This window comes from Apteryx mantelli, chromosome 4 (assembly GCF_036417845.1).
Source record: "Apteryx mantelli isolate bAptMan1 chromosome 4, bAptMan1.hap1, whole genome shotgun sequence".
Taxonomy (NCBI): Eukaryota; Metazoa; Chordata; class Aves; order Apterygiformes; family Apterygidae; genus Apteryx; species Apteryx mantelli.
In genome coordinates this window covers 31,563,702-31,586,454 of record NC_089981.1, presented here as the reverse complement: position 1 = coordinate 31,586,454, position 22,753 = coordinate 31,563,702, and the positions used below count along the sequence as shown (strand labels likewise).

The 22,753-nt window shown below is 38.3% G+C and overlaps 1 protein-coding gene across 1 annotated transcript; it reads right to left on the bottom strand.

The window, feature by feature from the left end:
* Positions 1–391: 391 nt before the first annotated feature.
* Positions 392–19,274, bottom strand: OVCH2 (ovochymase 2). The gene is made up of 21 exons (XM_013957871.2): positions 19,184–19,274; positions 16,791–16,900; positions 15,941–16,032; positions 14,573–14,745; positions 13,558–13,653; positions 12,848–12,999; positions 11,958–12,153; positions 10,506–10,529; positions 9,016–9,106; positions 8,781–8,914; positions 8,214–8,354; positions 7,067–7,197; positions 6,581–6,674; positions 5,643–5,774; positions 5,187–5,264; positions 4,334–4,520; positions 2,687–2,756; positions 1,925–2,120; positions 1,342–1,493; positions 837–1,005; positions 392–424 (listed from the first exon to the last, which is right to left on the bottom strand). The coding sequence occupies exons 1-21, from the start codon at positions 19,272–19,274 to the stop codon at positions 402–404; spliced, it is 2,532 nt and encodes an 843-aa protein (XP_013813325.1). The 3' UTR covers positions 392–401.
* Between the last annotated feature and the right edge of the window lie 3,479 nt (positions 19,275–22,753).

Genomic DNA, 22,753 nt, shown 5'->3' with positions numbered 1-22,753 from the left:
TCCCGTTGACCTTAATGGAAAGATGACTGACTAGCCCTTCAGTTCTGTTTTACACAGGTGCTTATTTCATCTCATCTCTGCAGTATTTTATACCCGCCTGTACTGTGTTCAAGGACATGTTTGACATATGGCATATGGTGATTTATCCTCCCTCTCCTTTCTTTTAATACAGACAGACTTTCAGAAGATTTCAAGTAACTGATGTCTGCCCCAAGAACATGCGTGTATGCCCAAAGTCTCAGTTCAGATAAATCAGTAACTTTACTGAAGTAAGCATCACCTACTTTGGAATCTGTTCACCAAGCATGAACTAATACACTCTCACCAAGTTTTGCTTTCAATGATACTTGTGCTTTGGAAGTGTTTTACAACGTTGTCCATCAGAACTGCTGTTTTGACAGTTACACCATGAAAATGGGGAGATCTACAAAAAGGAAAAAGAACAGCAGGGTAAACCTCACAAAGATCATCAAACAAAGGCTGTCAATAAGCTTGTCAAAATGGAGTTGGCTATTGTGTCAGTTCACTCCTCCCTACCTCTTCCTAACCATGAGAAATGAGGCAGCAAAGTAGCAGGAAGGTAAAGCTCTATTCATCAAGAAGAGAAATATAGTAAAGAGAGGAACAATAATACATCCTGAATAAATAAGATTCTCAGAAATGACTACTGATGTAGATTCCTCTCTTTCTGGGCACTCAGCTAGGAATATTTTAAAGAGCCAAGATTTCATGAAGTGCTGGACACCCAAATGCAAAAATGACACCCTGGAAAAGGCCTCAAATAAATCATCTAGCAATAGCAAAAGGATTCACTTAATTTTTTTTTCCATACATACCACTACTATTAACACTCTGCTTGATCCAATCAACAAAAACACCAACATTGGTGTATACTCCTGGGTAGCTCTTCTTTCCACAGCCCAAGCCCCAGCTAGTGATTCCATTAAGGGTGTAAAATCCAGAGTCATCTTCTGAAGGACAAACTAATGGGCCACCAGAATCACCCTATACAAGGACAAAGGGCTCTTGTTACAAGCTAACATCACTCCTTATGTTTTTAAGGCATCATTTCAGCTATGAGAGGCTGCAACTGCTCATATGTTTGGATCTGTATGTTTTTAAAAGGTAGAGAAAGAAAAAAGTTAACCTTTGTTCAAGAAATGTACCTTTTATGCAATATGAGTAATTAAAATCCTACTATTAAGGAGTGTTTTCTCTGTGAATCAGATACAGCCTGTTTGGAAGAAAACAGCTCTTACTGAGGTTTTAACACTCCCCATTTCAGAACACATCTGGCCATACCCCAAATGGCAGAAAGCAAAGGTGATGCGCGCAACTTACTGTGCATGAATCCTTGCCTTCTTCCAGAGGGAACCCAGCACAGATCATCTTCTGGGTCACTTTACTGGGAAAGTTTACGTAATAGCTCTGACATGTGTCAAGCACCAGGATGGGGACCTCAAGCTGATGCAGTTTTTTCCCCTTTTCTCTGTCTTGGAGTAAAAGACATCTTAGAAACCAGCAAAGGCATGAATTAAAAATATAATACCTGCCTCACTTGCCATCACAAACATATAGGATGAAAAATATCTGCTGGGTCCCTTTGGTTTTCTCTCCAACTAGAGCAGGACTACTCTTCACTGTGTATCCTTCAGTGCTTTATACAACCTTTTATAAGGCTTCCAGAAAGCAGCTTTACTCTTGCCCTTTCCAAATGGTCTCAAAAATCTAAATGAGCCGATTGCTTTACTCCCACTCATTTACTTACCTGCATGTCTATCTCAGCATGTACAGGCAAAAACTTTTTAACACCTCAGTTCTCCAGGAACCAAAGTATAGACACGATTAATGTTATGACATACAACACAGTATTCAAGATAAAGCTACAACCTACTCAGCCCTGGAAAGGGCAAAGACTGCATACCTCCTGCCTGTGCACCCCATCCTGTGACAATGCACACCCTCGAGGGCTGAATGGGCTCTTCCTTCGCAGGCAGGCACACCGGGCGCACGTAGTGGTTGAATTCTAAGGGCTCGGTCAGTCGCAGTAAGGCAATATCACAGTCCATGGTGGTCTTATTAAAGCTTGGATGTATAATGAACTGCTTTACTGTCCTTTTCTAGGAAAGCAAGGTCATTGACATTTTCTGAATGACTTTCGAATTTGAGGCTTGAAGGAACTTTAGTTTTATATATTTTCAAGCCATATGTATGATGCCTTAAGAGGAGGAAATATTTAAAAGCAGTAGCTGGAATCACCAAATTCTCATATTAGCAAGTAAAGAATATGCCTCTTGGACATGGATCAGAGAATCTGCAGGAAACTCCATCCAACAAGTGTAGGAAGGGGGTCTTGAAAAAAATGTTTGTCCAGTCTGAGCACAGTGGAAAGCTGTGCCCTAATTATTTCTGCCTTGGTAATAGTCACCAGGAAATTTAGAGACAATATACTTCTCACTCAGGCACCCACCAGGATACTGAGCTTTGGACATCATTACTGGTGAAGGCACAGTTCTGTGCTGATACAATTGGCAGTCACAGAAAAGTGGCTGTGCAAATGAAGATTAAGGTCAGGAGCAGTTTGCTGCATTGGGGAGATTTGAGACAATTTGGAAGATGCATCTACATTAAAAAAATAGTTTCTAAGATTGATTTATATTTGATTATTAAGCATAACTTATAGTACCTGTCTGTATTCTTGCTCTGCAAGATCATGAAGTCCCGTGACCACTGTCCATAAGTCTCTGTATTGTTCCCTCAAAAGAAAAAAAAAAAGAAAAAAGAAAGCTGGGGGGAGGTACATTCTCAGGCTGATACAACAGCATTCATGGAACTTGTGACTCTTATAACCTTCCCCTAGTGCCCTTCTTATTGCTGAGCCAACACCACCCAAGGCCCACACTCTCGTAGAAATCTGTGGGAATCTTCCCACTGGCTTCAAGGGGTGCTTGAAGCATTCTCATGATGGGGCAGTGACATACCTCAAACACAGTGAGCTGGGAGAAAGAGCAGCTTTTAAAGGCTGAGGGTGCCTGGTGCAGAGCACAAGGTCTGCATGGTCCACACCCTTCAGGGACAGTGTTAGTTCCCACCTTCTTAATAAAAAAAGTATGACCTGTAAAACATAACTATTCATCAAATGATACAAAGAAATGCAACAGAAACACTTCATTGCACCATCCACTTTCTTAATCAAGCCCTCTCACTCCCTGAAAACCTGTTGTAACTACCTGATGAAATCAATTGTGTAGAATAATTAAGCCATGTACACAAATTCTGATGTGATGGCAGCATGCAACAAAATTCCCTTGGACTGTGGCTCTCAAAACAGTACTTTCAACACAGCACAACAATGCTTCCAAGATAAAATTTTGCAAGCTAATATTTAGAAACTTGGAAGCCAAAGTCCAAAATGCAAAACAGCATTGGCATTTCAGATTCCAAGTTCTGTGAGGGAGTGGAAAAGTATCCAAGAAACAGAGAACATACGTGTCTAACAAGCCTGTGAAGTTTTGGCTTTGGAAAGCTTCCCCTGATTTTCAAGTAATTCTAAGATTATTTGAAAATGGGCCAGAACACCTAGTATCAGCAATCCTAGGAGGACTCCCCCCCCCCCTTTTTTTTTTTTAAACTTCACTGTTTTAACAACCCAAGACCCAAAGTATATAAAATTTAAATCAATGTACTTGTGATTAATTTGAAACTGGAAACAGTCATGTAGCATTCAGTCTAAGAAATGAAGAATGTAATTACATTTTAGAAAGTATTTTAGAGTCCAGAAGTCACAATATACCCTTTTAGCTTCTCTCAGTAAAGACACAATGAGATCCATGTAATTTGATTCAACAGACTGATAGCTTTTTAATAAGGGAGTGGCATCATCTCTGTACATATAGCACAAAAGCCTCCTGTACGACTTCCAAAAATCCACCAGTTCCAGGAAATTTTGACTTTGTGGATAGGGTCATTCTACTTACAGAAAATCATGGTCTGTAAATGACCCAAATAGAGAAGTTATCTAAGAATAAGTGATGGATGACAAGAGATTTGGAGACTTAATACCTTGCCAATCTCTTCTGAAGTGCCAAACTTAAAAATTTGCTTTTAAAACTCACCTGAATGAAAACCAAGCCTACAGCAGTAGGCTACTACCCAAGCAGCCACTGTGATCCTAGTATGTATGCATGGAGCAAAAGAATCCTATGCTAGCCTAAGCTGCAAGTAAGTGGTAACCAAAACCACGCCGGCCACCCTGGGCAGAACCACCACACAGCAGAGACACTCTGTGCAACCACAGACCTTCCCAGCGAAGGGTTCCTACCACAATACTTACTTAGAATTAAAGCAGTGAGCAGCTGTGACAACCCACTCTTTGGCCAGAACTGCTCCTCCACAGATATGCTCGTCTGAAATCTGTACGCTGACTTGCCAAGGCCATGAGTATGGTACAGCTTCTTCACCTCCAATTATCCTACTGAAGAGGAACCTGGGCTGATTTGAAGGCACTCCACAAATATCATCTAAAACAGAAAGGATTTATATTTCAAAGAAATCTTTGGAGGATGAGATTTGGAGAAGCAAAAAACAGCCCATCTACAAGCTACCCTATAACTTTTCAGGCTTTTTTACCCTTCTTTTTTTGCTAAATCCTACAACTTCCCACACGACAAAGGATCCAAATGTTTAGAGATAGCAAGAGGAGGTGATCTTTGCAAAAACACAGCTTTACCAAGGGGAAAGCAACTGCTTACAAAAGAGGATTTTTAGATCCTATGCTATTTCAAAAGCTTTAGCCTCAGGTGTACGGTGAATATGTAGTCAACCCATTTTCCATAAAGCCCTAGAATTAAAAAGGAAAGTTCTAAAATTCTGGTCATTATTTTCAACCACCCCACACTCTTTGCAATTATTTTCATCAAAGCAGGTAGGTGTAAGCTGACATACAAGATGAAATAATGTCATTGCACTGCTGTAAATGACTTTACAAGCTAAAGAAACAAGAAAAATTAGGTTCTACTATTCTAAAGCTAAAACATAGAAGGGTTACCATTTATCCTCTTATTTCCTCAACACATCTTAATTAAATGTCTTGAGAGACAACTCAGAGTGCATCTATTAGATATTTGGAGACAACAGCATTTTAGTTACATATTTCCATGAAGAAAACTTAACCCACGTTGACTTACCTGTCATAATCTGTGTTTCTTCTGCAGTCATATCCATATCTTTGAATTCTTCACTATTTGAATCCAAAGTATTTAAATCTAGCAAACAAAAATAAAAAAACATGTTATTAGGATGTCTCAAGTGATATTTTTATATTAATCACAAAAGCCCTTTTATTTCCTTTATTTTAATTTCTGCAGGATTAGATTCCTACAGTAGGAATCTGTGCTATCACATCTTCAGATGGTTAAAGCACAGTTTAAACTGCACCAAAATGCTCTTATACAAAACACATCTCTGAGGTTTAAGAGAAATGCACTATTTCTCTTCACCCACTCACTAGATCCTCAGTAGGTTCACAAAGTTCTTTCACTGAAAAGTTTATTAGACGAGAATCTCCTAGAGCAAAATTCAGATTCACTGAAGAGCCCTGCGTGCTGCCTCAAAGTGGCAGACTCCCAAGTTACTTCTATTACCTGTTACATGAACAAAAGAGATTGTAGCTCTGAATCCTCCAAAGGTCTCTGTTTCATCAGAGTGAAAGACAATCAGCATCATACCAGAGGAGCTTAGAACAGGTGCTGGTAGAGCAAATCCACATGACTTGGCTAAAGATGACAAAGCAAAGAATCACAGCAGATTAAAATGTACTTTTACATGATTTTCTCTTTCAGTAGGGGGCAACCAATATTCAGTGTATTCCAGCTGTCACACAGGAGAGTAAAAAATAACTATGCATAACAGAGGAGCAAATAAAAAGACTGAGCCTGAAGGACTGTTTCTGTTTTGTTATTCCTGCCAGTCTGTCCTTGCTCAGTAATTACCTCAGAAAACAAGGAGACTCTTGCATTATTTTACAAGAGACTGTTGCAGTATTCATGCTCATAGGTTGCAATTATGTATGGAATACAGTGGATACTTGATTGCCTTGTTAGCGTTTGGGCACTAACATAAGCTCCACAGTTGACTGTAACAGGTCTTCCTCTCTTTCAGTTTAAACTAGGGAAACTCCAGTAAGGCGGTAAGAATCACATCAGGGCTCATCTGGAGCGAAGAACTGGCCTCTGCAAAGGAGACCACCTGGGTACTTTCTACGCCTGATTGGACTAGCACTGTCACTACAAAAACATGTTATTGTATTATACCCTTTTTTTGATTTACACGAATTCAGAATTGCATTTCAGATAGAATTTAAATACACATCTAAGAAGAATTTTGTGCATTTGCTTCAATAAGTGGAATAGAAGAAGCAGTATTTTTCAAAGTACTCAGACTAGTATCCATAACATCACCTGAGATTCTAGAGGGAAACTACTATGCATGATTTTACACTGCAAAATAGGGTTAGTGGAAGTTATGAGAGTAATGGATCATCCCCAAATCAGCATATTATGTTGAAAATCAAAAGCCAAACCAATTTCCTCCTCTTTTCCTACATCTTCATACACAGTCACAGCATCGTAAGAGCAATCTTCATTCTCTTCTACTTCAAAAGACTGATATGTAAGCTTTAAATAAAAAAAAAAAACAATCTGTTTGTAAAACTTGCAAAGAGAAATTCAAAGACTTATTATCAGGTCTTTAGTATTCTCATCGATTCCTTTAGAATCTGGCATCTGTGTCATTCAGACCTCTCACAGATACGCAGCACATTACATTTGCCAGAAGAATTTGTCATGATAAAATTTAAACTGAGAGATCCTATTTTACTATAACCTAAGGGAGAAATCAAAACACATCTGGCTTTTGGGGCAAAAAGCAATTTCTCCTAACTGCATCCAGCAGCATTATTCATGGTTATGTTGCTAGATCTTGTTTTCCTTAGCTGCACGATTTGGTTGTTGTTAACTAAATAGTTCCCCCTTCCATTCTGTGGATACAAGAAGGGCCCATATTATACCTTGATTACATGGTCTTCAGGTGCACAAACGACCCATTGACAGCCTGCCAGGTTGCTGTAGTGCTCTGGATAGTGCATACTTTGTAGCACTCCTTCTTCAAAAAGGACAGCTAAGGACTCACAGCCAGAATCTGGAAAACCAAAGGCAAACAAAAATGGAGACACAGTGTTTTCCTATTAAATCATTCACAAAAAATTAAAACCCAGAAAAAACTACTGTGATGCTTTCTCACAGGTGAGAAAGAACAGGAAAAGAACAGCAAGCCAAATCCTTCTGCCTGAAAAACACGCAAAGAAAAATTTTCACCTCTGTTCCCAGGCAGAAGAGAGATGCGACCCACAGCTGTAGCATTCCCCCTTTGCTGCAGACAGCCTGCTGCAGACACAGGTACCTGCGTGGGGCCAGATAAGAACAGGGCATGTTTTTCCGACTTGCCCATGTGCCATCTCTCTTTGGAGATGAAAGTGGTGACATTAAACACAGCCGACGCCAGTGGATGCGTCTTCCTGAGGGGCTGTGCAGTGGCAAGGCCCCTCAAGGCGGGTTCTGCCCTACATGCTGCCCTTACACTCTGACAAGGGTAAAAATGAACTGGAAAAGCTAGAGAAACAGAAACACCAGGTCTCTCTCTAAGTGGACTGACCAGACTCAGCAGATAGCCCTTGGGCCTGTTCCCTAGTGATGGCAGACCGCATTCATCTGCACAGCAAAACTGAAAGCAATTCTCCACAACATATACTTCAGCATTAGCTGCCTCCCTCAGGTCCCCTTCCAGGAAAGGGTGCTTGGGCCTAGCAAAGCAGCTTTCATCTGGAAATTCTGCTCACTTGACTGATTTAATTGATAAAGTCTAAAATATTTTGGAAATAGGGAAGGAGATGCGATCTCGCATAAAGCAGACAGAGGAGAGGACAGAAAGTACAGAAGGGCTTTTCTCAAGAGCATCTATCCCAACTCTTTCTGGTATTCCAGTTTCTCCACAATGCCACCTGGCAGCCTAAACACACTTACCTTGTTCATTACATCATCCATTTAGAAAAAGCATAGGAGCTTCCTCCAATTCATTTTCTCATGAAAATTCTTCCTCAGGCCACCACCCAAGAGCACAGTATGGCAGACAGGTATATTACTTAGACTTAGACTTACCAAGAAGAATATCTGATGCAAGAGCTCTGTAGGTCATGGAAAACCCAGTTCCATAATCCTTGTTGTCAGACACAAATTTCAGCCTTACACTATTGGAGCCAATCAAAATAGGTAATGGAAGATCTCGTCCACAGAATTTCCCTGCAATTTATTAGAGAATAACCACTGTTTAAAGTCTTTAGTCATTTGAGAAACCTACAAATACTATTTTTGTAAATCTTCAGACCCAGTACTTGGTTATAAAAATTCAAGAATGAAAAGAAAATTGCCTGTCCTTTCCTCTATATTCTCTATTCATCCATCAGCCAAACTAAAATGGATAGTATTAAAAATTAAAAATCCTTGACACTAGCAAGCCATGCACTGACAGAGTTCCCTACCAGGCATTTTTCCGCTCTTTTTTTCTCCCATCCTCTTATCTCTTATAGATCATATGCTACAATGCATTCAAGATGAAAATGAGAGTAAAATACGATCAACCACAGTGTCCTCTCTGGGTTTATCTGCTATCATATTGAAAGAATACGCTGACAGATCATTTCACAAAATTGGGGAAGAGCAACTCACCAACAAGTCTGTCATCTTTTGAATAGACTGATAAAGAATCATAGTCACAAAATGTTTCCGGCTCTATATCAAAGTGGGAAAATCGAAGCAATATATAATTCCCTTCTGGTACAAATAGAGTCCATACACACAATCTGGAATGACAGATGAGTTCTTGTTCACAAAACTGCAACAAAAAACAGCTACACAGTTACCGTGAATTGTTTCTGGGAGAGACTACATTTTGTCTGCTTACTGGTGGTTTTGATAGAAATGCTCAGGACTTCCAGGAAAACGTAATTCTCCTTCACTGTTGGGGAGTTTGCCATCTGGAGTACTACAAAATGCTGCATTGTGGAGTTAAAATTAAATAGCAGAAATCAGGTTTGACACATATGCAATCATCTGTTACACCAAAAAAATCAAGCATTCAGAAAATAACGAGACGCAAGATTGTTCAGCTGTAAATTGTTTCATGATCTCTGAGTCACTGATGCCAGGTCCTCCCTCTCTTCTCTTCTGCTTTGGAATTATGATTAAGCCATTTTGAAAATAAAGACTTTTGGTGGCAAAAAAACAAGCATTGCCAGTGGCCTACCATGTTTTACTGTGAAAATGGCAGTGCTTTCTTTTGCCTTAAAGAAACAATTTGCCAAATGAAGAATTTGTTATAAATATTTTTCAGAGAGGAAAAATACATACCCAGGATATGAGAAGTGTTCATTGCAGCCCATATATAACAATGTTCTTAGCTGTGTTAGAGCAGGAGACTTTTGCAACAGCCTGATATGGTATTGAAAACACTTCAAAAGAAGAAGCAGAAGCTTTTCTCTCTAGATAAATGTTACTAGAAAATACTATTACTTACAAAAATTACCCTCTCTTGCCTTTCCTTCTCCACACCAGCGTAAGCCAGTAATACATTTAACAACTACACATATGAAAAAAAATTAAGGAGTCATGTGCTTATACGATTATCTTACTAAAACATCTTAGGAAGACCAGAAAAAAGTTTCAAAAAGACACAAACAACACTTAAAGACCCAATTCTCATTGGCCATAGCAAGTCAATATAAAACGACCATATCTCCAAGATCATCTGCCATCTCAGAAATCTCATTCTAGATTGCTAAAACTGAAATTTTAAGATCTAGTTCATACAAGTTATTACTGTTATCCTTAGGTGAAGTTTTACCTAGTTGAACCAAATGCCCAACATAAACATAAATGTGGCAGAACAAAGTAAAACTTTTCAATTTTAAAGTGTGCTACATCCCCTTTTTTTTTTCCATTTTATTCATAGAAATGAATAGACACCAGACACAAGTAGATACCCTAATCATAGACTACATAAAGGCACTACCAATTTGCCTCATACTTTCTGCTTGGAACCTACATTTCCATACAGAATCAATTTCATTATATGGTTCTCATGGGCAGCATGAGGTTCTGTTCTACATTTTTTCCGTTAATTCTATTTTCATTTCAGTAAAATTATTGGGTTTTTGTACATAACTGTCTTAAGGGAAATTCCTTTTTGAAGTCACCAGGACGTAAGTACTACACTCCTACATAAGTAATTTTTTATTGAACTAGGAGAAAAGAAAATGTGTATTTAAAATATACATTTAATGTGCTTTGATGAATCACGCTATAAATGTTTCTCACTTTATAGATTATACAACAGTCTTTTTAATTATTATTAAAGTTCTGATACAGGTAGATGCTTAAAAATACTGTACTCACCTGTGGAACTTTTCATTTTCAGATCTAATACAGGTGGGAAAGAGAAGGGGGTGGAAAAGAAGAATAAATTACTTTGGTTTTGTATTCACCATAGCCTTTATTTTTATCGGTGTGAAATGGCAATTTTATACAGCTAGCACTGCGGCAAATTCAAATGTTTTTTGGGCACATTGTGTCCACAATAAACTAGGCTTGCAATTAAAACAGTAAGTTCAGACAATGCTGACTTTGGAATAAGCAGCTCTGGAGCAGCCACTGCTAGAATTAGTCAGGCATTGCTAGGCCCCTGCTCAGTGTGTGCAGCACCATACTCTCTGTACGCTTGCTGAGTGAACACTATACACTTCAGGTGAGGGTGGCAGAACCCAACTGCTACCATCAGATCAGCGACACGGAGACAATGAGCCTGATGGCAATCACAGTCAAGATCATTTGCACCAGTGTGACAGTGTAACAGAGTGGGCAAGTGAAACCTAGTGCGAGGCAACTAAAAACTATGTCCTGACTTTATCTATCAAACCTTTTTTCTTTTCATCAGGGCCAACATTCTTTAAACAAAATAACCACAATAGCTAATCACATTATTTTTTTCATGGAAAGAAAGTGGGCCTTCCTTGGAAATTCTCAACAAAAAAACCTCTGCCTTTCACTTTTTTTTTTTTAAATGAAAAACAAAATACCTTTCAGAAGCTAAAGCCCCTTCACTTTTCTCTGCCATCATGAAGGTTTCTTTTTTCAGTCACAAGTTGACATTTTCTAATGGGAAGTTTTGTTATTTTTTCCTCCAAACTTTTTTCTTACTATTGACTAGCAAAACCTCCTAAACATCTCTCCTCAGTTTTCCAATTTTTTGTATAAGTTTTCATGCAATTTCCAATATCTTTTAAAGAAAATAGCCCCTTAGCAGATGGCCATTTATATCTCCAGCTCCACAACTTTGGAATCTTCATGCTGTTCCCCTGAATAGGCAGCATGTAGCCCTCGGGACAGAGTGAGCGAAAACGCTTCTGAGAGCGTGACTTTTCCCTGCCTAGTTAAATGCCTGATCCAACACATTTTAGCTGAGAAAAATAACAAATGATTTCAAAGTGGTGTGTATGGATTTCCAGACACTTTCAACTGGTGAAAGTTCCATTTAAAAACAAAATCCCAGGCCAGCTGGCTAGTTGGATAAAAGGACTCCATCCTTAAAATTTTTTTTTGAAATATATATAGTCCAGATAGAAGACAGAGTGTAACAGAAGCCAGCATTTACAATACTCAATTTGTTTTTGACAATTATCAGTCAATACCATATACTTAAAGGGACTGTGAGAAGCTATAATACTTTGCCAGGAAGTATGGGAAAAAACATAAGTATAAGCCTTGAAGAACATAAAATTAAATGAAATACTATTATGAGACAGAAGAGCTGTCACAAATGTGAGACAAATTATTGTGGAGACTTATTACCAGTACTCATATTTTCTTGAATCCAGGAGAGCACTGCGCTAAGGTCTGTAAATATTCCTGGAGATCCTCTTCTGTAATGTTGCTTCTTCTCATTGTTCACCCAGCCACGAGCACATCCCATGCCCCATGAGATCACACCAGCTAGAGTCCAGGCACCATGCCTGCGTCGGCACAGAAGAGGGCCCCCGGAGTCTCCCTGTACAAAACAAGCAAAAACCCAGAACCCACATGTCGCTCACAAAAGCATGTATGTAACACTGAACAAGCCTCGAAGAGTTTATCGAGCTGTCTTTTGGACCATAGAATCAAACCTACCAAATTAGGGAATAGTCATTAAAAAAAAAAAAGTGAAGACAGACGCTTTTTCTTTTTGATTGTGTTTAGTCAGGATTTTTAAAAGGGGAGACTCAGACTAATTGCCTCAAAGGTGCACATCTGCTATGTTTCAGCATGAAAGAAGAAGCAAGGAGTTTTTTCTTCCATTTCGTTTTGCATTTCATCATGCATGAAGAAGAACAATCACTTCACTTTCATCTCACTTCTTTTCTTTCTTGTAATCCAAGACAATACTTTCTTACCTTCCTCCTTAGAATGTTAGCAACGTTCTGAAGTTAGAAAGCCATAAGTATTATTGCACTGGGATACACTGCAAAAGACAGAGTCTTCAAATCACAATTACTCTCAGGAACCCATTGTACAACGCATGCAATAATTAAAATGGGATCATCTAATGAGTGGATTCCCCCATATAGACCTTCTTAAAGAATTTGCACATGAAATGAATACATTCCAAATATTGTAATTTACAGTGCATCTATTCACTCAGGCACACAGCATCTTGAGCTTCTGAGAAACACTTGTACATACACAAGGGTCTCTGCTCAGCTGACCTGGCAGGCATCTTTTCCTCCATCTGGAAATCCAGCACATATTATAGTGTCATCTTGGATGGGTTTCTTTAAAGTTGACAGTGCTCTTGAACACTCCTTACTGTTTAGGATTGGTAGATTGACCTCATATAATACCTGAGGGAGTATTCCATCTGAAACACAAAAAAAGATTTGCTCAAAAGAAATACTGAAAGGTGAAATTATTGTCGCTACTAGTATGCAAAAAGATACGAGTTGCAAGCTTGCTTCAGGACATTTTAATGGTCACAAACATGTTTTGATACATGGCCAGTTATGTGTACTTTTGAACATAAGCAGTTTTACTTGAGTAAATTTAAAAGTGTCTCCAATGTTAAATACAGGTCCATATATTATAGTGACCTATTTTGAGGTAATTCACATGTAGGCATAAACAATTCTTATGCCCAGTTGATCGTTTCTTCTGGTCCATAGCCTGTGCATTCAAGCTTTTAGCTTCAGAAATAAGCTGGCACAATGCACATTAGAGCAATTTTCAAGAAAACATCTAAAACTGAATAAGTAAAACTGGTAAGAGAACTTTCACTGCGCTGAAACCATCTGCCTGCTACATAGACATGGCGATGCTATAGAAATCATTGTCCATTACAAGAGGAGGAAGAAATAAGGAAACAAAGATTGTCACAGACACTGGTAAACCTGATTGTCAAAGAACAGTTCCAGTAGCTTACTCTCGTTTAAACGGCCCCAACCACAAGCAGTGCAGATATATCCTGCTTCAAACTTTTCACCTGGATCAGGAAGACATGCTGGCAAAACTGATGCACCTGTAACAGATAGACATGGAGTTTCTTGATAAATATTTGAAAGGAAAAAAGCTTTTTTTCTCAGTCAGTTCTTTAAAGCTAAAGAATATTCTCATTTATGTGGCATCTGAAGAATTAGTCTAGCCTTTGACAATTTTTCTGTGCTGCCACTTCATAGTGTATTGGAAAAGAAAACCACAGGCCTCAGCATCCTAGTGATGTGAACTTGTATCTACAGAAGAGCAAAGTATTATTTCAACAGGGTCGACTCTCCTCTGCACCTCCATATCATGTAAACCTGACGAGAAATAGCATTCCAGAAAAATTGCCTGTAAGGCAAAGCTACTCTACAGCTGAGAAACAGCTGGGAAATAGGTTAGGAAACAGAGAAATAATGGCTCTCCTTCCCTCATCTTTCTCTTTCCTTAGAGCCTCCAAATGGACCGTTATGCCACTACTAAAGATAATCCCATGCAATCTGCAGGAGGAAAAAAAGAGAACAAGCAGAGAGGGGGTGTGAATAAGGCAGAGACAGAGAGAACCATGGTATGCTCTGAGCTCTGGCCTGCCTTTGACTAGCTCTACATTCCTCCTGAGGCAGAAATCTCCACCTACACCTCTAGATTAACAACAAACAAACAGGAAAACCCCACACCACTATTTGGTCGAATGTTAATCTCCTACATACAAAGAACAATACCTTTCTCTTCAAGGGAGCATTAAGTCTCAATAAGATCATTAAATACAACTGATACATCTTTCTGACTTACCTCCAATATTTTAAATATTCTAGCTGCAAACTACTCTGGAGATTTGAATTATATAATCTGGTAGTTGAGAAATGGGTTTAAACTCAGGGTCAAGACATTTCACGGCATCTGGGAGAAAGGGAGGCTTTACCTTCTTCATTGAAAAAGATCACAGGTAACTATGGCCTTACTAAAGTTGAAGGCTCCATCCAGCTTCAGAAGAGCAACATCATAATTCATTGGTCTTCTGGGGTCAAAATTTGGATGCTTAATGACATATTTAACAGGGAGTGTCTGCTCTCCATTCTCCCTGATCCTCAAATCATGCTCTCCTGCAGTGACCTTCAAATACTGGAGTAGATTCCTGTAGAATGGAAAAATAAAAGTTCAACTAGAGAATCTTCAAAATGAAAGGAAAAATACAGTTGTTTTTCAACAGAAAGGTTATTACTACTGGTACATAATACCTTTTATCTTAAGATTTTAAAGCATTTAATGTGTACAGTCAGCACAAGCTGACTATGCCCCCTACAGTAGAAATTGAGAGATGAAAATGACTGAGAAGAAATATAATTTAGCTACACTCCTGACAGTGGTCTACTGAGGAAACAGCTCCTATTCCCATGTTTAAAAATATTCAGTCATACTGCTTTTTGAATGGAGGAGGAAAGATTTGGAAGCAGCAAAGTATAGAAAAAAAGATGCCACTTCTCTAGCATTCTCAGTTTATGCCTTAAAACATAGTGAATCCTGCTTTAGGGCTCCTAGTACAAATCAAATGTGCAGTCATGGAATACAAAAGCAATCAATATAAAGTTGCTCTTATGCTTCAAATTATTCACCAGATTTGATTAATTTCTTCTGCGTCAAGAGACTTTATGCCAATTTAGGTATTACCTGTCTCCTGTATTTAATATAAACTCTGCATGTATTGGCTAATTTGACCAAGATATGATCAAATACCATGCCTGATACAGATCTACAGTTATTATATATACAGTAAATTATAATTCCAACAACTGGACAACAATGATGAGTGGAATTTATAATTCCAATTGCATTAGTACAAAGATTCAGTATTAACTATAATGGAATTGGAATCTCCGTGAAGCCAGCACAGAATCAGGACTAAAATATTGACTACAACATTCACAGTCCTATTTTTTTTCTTTTAGCACTAATGCTAAAAATAATCAGCATGCAAGGGGTCAGCACTATGCCCATGCATCATTTAATTGCATATATGTTGCAAGTTGCTGCTTCTGAAAGAAATATTACAATCGCCTGATAACTATAACTGGGTAAAGATTTTTACCTATACTCCCAAAAAATGAGTCTCCATCCCACCTTGTAAGTCTATTTTACCCTTCATCACTTTTGAAATACTTAAAGGTTTTGTTTTTTCTCCCCTTCTGTTTAAACATGGAAAATGTTGGTTACAAATGAGAGAGTAGCACCTCTAGTAACCTTCCAAAAAAGGGTGCTATAACACACATGCTTTTAAAACCAACACACTTTTCCTGCGCCTGCAGCCTGCTCCCGAAATATCACATCCGTACCTGTCCAAGATACAGTGAGCTGCTGTGACCACCCACTGAGCAGAAACAAGGGTGCCTCCACAGAAATGCTTTTGCCTTCGTTTCAAGGAAACCTACATCATAAAAAAGGCATGTCAAGTAAAGAATATCTTTATATCTGCTTTGGTAGCATTTGAGGAAGGAAGAAGAGAGCACATGCATGCACTCTTACAGAATTCACATGGTTAAAATTCATGCTGCACTTCAAGAAAACACATTTTTGTGGCGTTCTTACAGTTCTTGAATCTAAGAGGTCCTAAACCCTTGCTGTTTCCCTCAACTGTGACTTGGGGGCATAGATAAAAGCAACATATATGCAGTAAATGCCAAGTCACTGAGGCACTCAGCAAACTGGAAAGGTTGCTAGTTTGTTCAGCATTTCTCCTTTGCAGGTCGCTGGGAGCATTGCAGAGCAGGTGAGAGTCCCTGGTGTCTATGCCGTGGCTGTTATCCAATTTGCTTGTAATCTTAAGCCACCAAGCAGCATGTGGTGGCCTGTCTTCCAAACTGCAAACTCATGATGCTTGGCAATGATCTCGGGTGGTGGTGGCGGGGAGGTCTTCTCTGAAAAGGTTCACCCCTGCCTCTTTACAGCAGACTAATCTACAGATGCTCTTTCAGGAACAATGATAAACATAAAGGCTTTCTCAGTGGGTGGAAAGTGTTGATGCCCTCTCTGTCTGCTTCACTGCTTTTGATAAAAGCAGGATGGCGTTCAACAATATATCAAAAGTGTCAGCACGCACAAAATACACCTGCTTTTTCCTTTGGTTATTTCTATGAAAAGTCAGGGCTTTGTTCTGATGATAAAATCACATTTGCTTGTGCAAACCTGCCATGGATGTGAGCCTCGCTTCACCTGGTTTCCCCCAACAATGCGTGTGAAAAGGTTAAAGTAACTCCACGGTTTTGTCTCATGAAATTTCTGCCCACACTTAGGATCTGAGGAGTAAAAGGGAAAAAGAAAGAGAGAATTATTCTGGATTTAGGTTTTTCTAATTTTCAGTAACATAGAATTGGTAGGCATGTTCTGGGGCAGCGGTCAGTGCAGTCCCTCCGCCATTACAGGAGCCACACTTTATAATCCCTTATATAAACTGCCCAGGCTAAGGCTATATTGGGTTAAGAAAAGAGCAGTGTGCTTTGTATTACCCTTCTCCACATGGATACTTTTTGGTTAAATTGTACAATGGACATTAAATTCTGCCTTCCTTATAAAAATGTTCTTTTATAATCCATATTTATTGAAACTTTTTGAATCTCAATATTCTCTTTCATCCAGGTTTTGAGATCATTTTGGGACTAAATCATTGTTTCATTACCACTTTCAAAAATCAAAACTCCTCTTTACAGCAAGTATTTATACTTTAAATATTTTAAACAAGTGGGATCCAAATGCACATTATACAGATCTTGATGATCAGCAATACTGGCTGTATTTATCAAGAACAATTTAACTCAATCTTATTATCATCACCTACTACGGCTATAATATTTATGTATTTGTAAAAGGAGTAAATGTATAGAAACATATTTGAGGTGTTAATTACTGATTTGGTAGTATTTTAAGAAAAGGTAGATGCAAAGCAACCACTTCTGCCAAGCAGCCCATTGCAACAGAGGAATTTTTTGTAATGCACTTCTCAAACACAACAGATTGGCCACACTTTTTTTCTTAAAGCTGTGTGAAAACTCACTGAAGTCAGACCCATCACTAAGACATTTTACCACAAATTCTGCTGAACACTAAATAAGGCAAGATTTAGCATCCGTAAGCATGGAACATTTCGTAGTTATTTTGGGACATTGGTGGCTGTATGCAAGGGAAGGAAGACCAGTACTAGTATACACTGTCTGGAAAATGTGGAATCATCCAAACCCTAAAATGTAATTTATAGCACCTACAAACAAGGGCTTTGCAATCATCCTCAGGAATAGCATGGCTGATGTAAGTGGTTACAGTGTCAGATCAATGCTGATACAATACTACTTATCCTAGTTTTTAAATAAAAAACTTTAGATAGAATTTATCTGATTTTTTGTTTTTTTCCTAATTGTCAGTGCCCCCATCTTTTTCATCATTTGCAAAGATACAGCAAGGAGAAGGGAAGGCGGACACAGAGACAAAATTTAAAAAGTGGGATTTAGCTCTTATCAAAAGGAATTCAGCACTGGGTTTGAGAATGGGTAAAAAATCAGATTCACAAACTAAAATATTCTGTTTTTCTTTAAACATTGAATAAGTCTATTCTCTCAACACACAAGCATCCACAACAAGATTAGCTTAAAAATTAACAAGTAAATATTTATATTTTGAATAACTCTAAAATCTTCTCTGCCATTGCATCTTTAATGCCAAAGGATTCCAGACTAGTTTACAGACTATTTCAGGACCAATCTGTAAGTCATTGGTTAGATGAGAGATCTGCGTATAAACCTGCATCACATCTATCTGCATGACAGAACAGCAAGGCAAAAGAATACCAATCTATAGAATATCACACTTTGGAACGCTTAAGATCGCAACTTATTAAAATGTTTTAGATACCAGACTTCTTTTGACAGCCAAAGTGGAATTTTCTCATTGAAACAAGTTTGATTTCTTAGATTCCACAAATCATTTTAAATTTCCCTTTTTAGTAGTGCAAATTTAAAACGGAGAAAAAAAGGTCATACAAACAGTCAAGATTTGGTTTCCGTTCCAGTTTGCTATAAATCGGTTAAGTCTTCATGGAGGAAACAGGAACAACTGGAATCATTAATTGGGCCCAAAAAAGAAAATTCTGCATTTTAAAATATAAGACATTACTCTTGCAGGACTTACTACATTTTATTTGCAGCCCACAGGAAAAATGCAAACCAGGATCTTCATTAACTTACTGCAAATCTGACAGAATTTAATTTTATTTATGTAATTATAAATTATGTTTATGTAATTTTATGTTGAATCATCAAGGAATCAGACAAAAATTTCATAAGAATTTCTCATTAAAAGATAACTGTCAATTCCAGACTTGGAACAAAAGCAAAGAATTAAAACCAGATAAATTATTTTAATGCTACCTTGTATCTAGGTCTACAAGCCCTCAGGGTCAAATTCCCAGGGGGGTGAAACTAGTGCAGGATCTTCATTTCAGCACTGGCTCCCATATTTGCCTCTGCCTAAGAACAAAAACTTGAGTATTTGGAAAACTGTTAAAAGTAGATTTGAAATTTTGATCCTACCTTTCTGAAGAGGGGATGGTACAGCGAGAAACTCTGTAATACAAACTACTCCCATCAGGAGGAACAGTAGCTTACTGGGGGCAATGGACATCTTGGGTGCTAAGTGACTGAATGAAAACAAGAAGAGTTTTTATAGGAAAAAAGAAGCCCATAAATTACACCGCCGGAGAACAGCAATTGACTAATTGAAGCAGAGGTTACTCATTAATCCGCCCATAAAGCATTTACCTGCACAAAGAAGTCTTCTAAATTTAACCAAGCATGATTCTTTTAGAAGTCATTACTGAAGTCTCTGCTGTAAAATACTAGCTAGTCTCTCAAAAAATCAGTGTATTCAAGCAAAATAGCAGAACCAGAAGTTACCATTGCCCGCTTTGCTAGCAAACACTTAACCCAGGCTGACCTACACACAGAAGCAGAACACACATGAATAGCAAGTCAATTGCAATTTGCCCCTAGGATCTTTATCTACAGCTCTGGAAGAGGCAACAGGTTATACTGGCTGCCTACTTTACATTCAGGCAACTTCACAGGCCCGAGAAACACACCAGCAGGTGATCACTGTGCTGGCAGCGTGCTCAGTGTTGTACAAGACAAAGATAGCTCACTGTGTCAAATCATCGCTTCTTCAAAGGAGCAGAGTTATACCCCATTTTTGAAAAGTGACTGAGGAGGACATGGCTCAGCTTTTTAAAAATATTCCAGTATTGCTGCATTCAGCAGAGCCAATTCCAAGTCACTTTGATGGCTAAGTCCCATTTTTAATAGCAATTTAAGTGCAAGTCTCCTAGAAGGCTATCTGAACCCTAAATAAGGAACACAGCAGCTAAATTAAGAGATTTGACAAAACAGCATGCTTGAATTACCCTGCAAATTCACCCCTGAAAACTTTTGTCTCATCAGTTCTAGCAACTATTGTCTTACTTCAAAACAATTGAACAAAGCAGTAAAAAGAATCAAAATAGTATCCAAACTATCTTAAATTCATATGAAATATAGAGGTACCAAGTTAAAGTCATCAGGAAGATTAACAAAATTAACTCTGGATGACAGAAGCCACAAGTCTCATTTACACCAGAAGGGGAAAGTGATATTTATATCCAGAAACAAAGAAATATTTACACAAGACAGGGAAAACGTAGATTTTTTTTTCTTAGTTTAACTGGTTGAGAACCTCAGCTTCCCTTATCATTGTAAAAAATAATTCAATATTCGCAGCCTAGACAATTTCACAAGAAATATTTTCTACTTGGGAAATGCATCAAGTTTTAAGACAACAGGACACGGCATAGATAATATATGCATATCAATATAGGTTTAAGTTTTGAACTTCTTCATAGACTTAGCCTATAGAAAAATTACATTTTTTTCAAAATGCCAACATGTAAAAAGCTTTTAAACAAGTTGCAACAGTAGTGAATCAGTCTCTCTTTTTATGGTTATCAACACAAAAGAGAAGATTTATGGGGTTTAATTCTGCTCAGGCTCCCAAAGAAAACAATCTTATAACCTGACCCATTAGCCCCAGTTTATTGAATATGTTCTATTACTTGGCCAAGGATTTCACAATATCCCCAATCCACCACCAGTCAACATCCTGACAATCATTTACATACACTATTCAGTTGTAGGTTTTCATTGTTCTTTTCTTCTGCCAGTCAGGATAACAACAACCAGCTCCTACTCTGCATACTCTGAATTTCATAGCAAACAGCCGAATACAAACCCTGTTCCAGAAACTCTGAGTTGCTGTCTTCTGTTATAAGTACTTCTTAAAACTTCTTAAAACTGCAGTTTTCTTACTGGTCCTGTGGAGATCCCCAATTCTGCAGCTTCTGAAACCCGCATCACCACTATCATTCCATATAGTTAAGAGCAGCTATAATCAAAACCTTTGAGGACTGTTGTCTTTCAGCAATTCCTCTGTATTTTGCAGGGACAAAATGCCCCCCTCCTAGACAGTTCCACGTCCTGTAGAGTTCTCTGATCACCTACCACAGTGACATCCCTTGGAGCGATGCCATCCGACAGGCCGATATAAAAACAAGAGTAAACAACCTTAGCAATTATGAGGGACACTGTGCAAACAGCACCTGTCACATTACTGATGAGAAATAGAAACTTCCGGCCCACTGGCAAATGGAGAAACAATCGGCTCATTTCAAATTTATGACAGCAAGGCAACACTTACTGTGCAGCAGCCAAAGCGGTCAGAGAGCAAAAGCGCAGAATAGCATGTTCTGTACAACCTGTCCCGTGTCTAGGATGACAAAAGAGCAGTACAGGCTTTCTCTTCTAACTGCTCTTGGTTCTCCTCCTTTGCTACCTATTTATCTTTTTCTTTCTGCACACAGTAAATAAAGATAACAGCTTCAGAGGCATGGATGACCTTATCTTCTTTCCCCACTGCATAGCTGCTATTGCTCCTAAAACTCGCAGCTTTGGCAACCAGCTCCACCAGCATCGTTCCTCAAAGAAAGGCAAAGATCAGATCTTGGGAGCTGATCTCTACCCACACGTGTTCAGAATCCCAATGCAGAGCTGGCTTTGTATTACCCTGTCAATGTCCTCTATCTTTGTAATAACACAAACCAAAGCCAGTAAATCACAAAGTGTCCAAAATGACTGTGTGCTTGAAAACTAGACCTGCTTCACATTTTAACATGTTAAGCCAGTCCCCAGTCCCAACATAGTGGTGCTAATCAGTGCTAGGCAGTCTGGCCTGTCTCCTCTTTTGCCATGCATCTGACTTACAGACTTTTTGTTCTCTGCAGCATGGTTGATGGTATGGGATTATATAGCTGCTTCTTCCTCTGAGGTTATTACAAAGCCAAACACACATACATACAAATAAGTTTAAGACCAGGAGAGGACAAAGAATATAGATGATGATCATCATCAGAATCTTTCAGAGCTGTTGCTTGTTTTGTTTTGTTTTTTTTGGGAAGGGGCGAAAAAACTATTAGAAAAACCTATTAGTTCAATAAAATTAACAATTTCATAGATTTTAAACATGATATAATGGCTTGAAAGATTCATAAAATATTAAACTCCATCAATTTATCTTCATATATTACATTTATCAATCCAAGAGTCCTTAACTGAAAGCAGATTCAGGTTTAATAGGGTTTAAATGTATTTAGGTTTTAATAAAGTTGCATATGAATTTCAATTTTCTTTCAAACTTTTTTTTTTTTTAAACAGTTTTAGCCTACTGTAATTCCAATGACTTGATTAACATTATGCCTAATTTTGGCTTAACAAGAAAATCAAGTTTAACCTTCATTATAACCCTGGTATTGCCTAGCATTTCCCCAAATGAACAAGACATTAGGATGCACATCCAAGACCCTAAATAACAGCAAAACAAAAATCACTCCAATTTTAAGAGGCTTAAAAAAAAATAAAAAAAAGGAAAAAAAACCCCACAGACTGAGACAGGTTGACTTTTCATTCACCTTCTTAAGCCAAAGTTTTTATCTTACACTTCAGAGAACTATATTCAAAAGCTGAGGGAATTCCCTCAGAAGGGAATTCCCCTGCTTGAAAGCATACATTCCTAGGATCAAA

Bases quoted from the DNA above. Each gene is read 5' to 3' on its own strand.
- OVCH2 (XM_013957871.2), bottom strand. From the start codon at position 19,274: ATGTCCATTGCCCCCAGTAAGCTACTGTTCCTCCTGATGGGAGTAGTT. The intron at 16,901-19,183 runs GTAGGATCAAAA...TTTACTCCTCAG, and splicing joins ACCATCCCCTCTTCAGAAAG to ATCCTAAGTGTGGGCAGAAA. The intron at 5,775-6,580 runs GTTTGGCTTTTG...TGTCATCTTTAG, and splicing joins AGGAAAAGAGGAGGAAATTG to CCAAGTCATGTGGATTTGCT.